Source organism: Phalaenopsis equestris, unplaced genomic scaffold (genome assembly GCF_001263595.1).
Source record: "Phalaenopsis equestris unplaced genomic scaffold, ASM126359v1 Scaffold001116, whole genome shotgun sequence".
Lineage (NCBI taxonomy): Eukaryota > Viridiplantae > Streptophyta > Magnoliopsida > Asparagales > Orchidaceae > Phalaenopsis > Phalaenopsis equestris.
In genome coordinates, this window is record NW_018165555.1 from 685979 (window position 1) to 686335 (window position 357).

Sequence of the window (357 nt, forward strand, 5' to 3'; positions counted from 1 at the left end):
TATATATATATATATCATAAAAATTATTGAATCATAGGAAGAGAGAGAGAGACCTGGATGGGTATGTGTGAAGGTGTCCCAAATACTGGGTCCTCTGCCTCCAGCTCTTGCTTCTCCTTCATACTGTTACAATCATGATCAGTCCAAAACCATGAGATCAGCCAACAACCAATTTCTCCGAAGTTTGCACACTTTAGAAAAAATTATTAGGTGCGAAGCCCGCACATTGAGGCTCCATTAAATTTTCCTACTTTCTCCACATAAAATTTGTTTCAATATTAGCTAGCTTGCTACTACGATTCGACAATAACATATTTGAAGTAATTAAAAAAAAATATATATATATATATATATATA

At 33.6% G+C, this 357-nt stretch overlaps 1 protein-coding gene across 1 annotated transcript in view; it reads right to left on the reverse strand.

Moving 5' to 3' along the window:
- The window catches only part of LOC110033248 (beta-glucosidase 12-like), a 13999-nt gene that overhangs the window by 9586 nt on the left and 4056 nt on the right, over nucleotides 1-357 (reverse strand). The window contains 1 exon segment of the mRNA XM_020737172.1: nucleotides 54-123. Coding sequence (XP_020592831.1) covers nucleotides 54-123 — 70 coding nt within the window.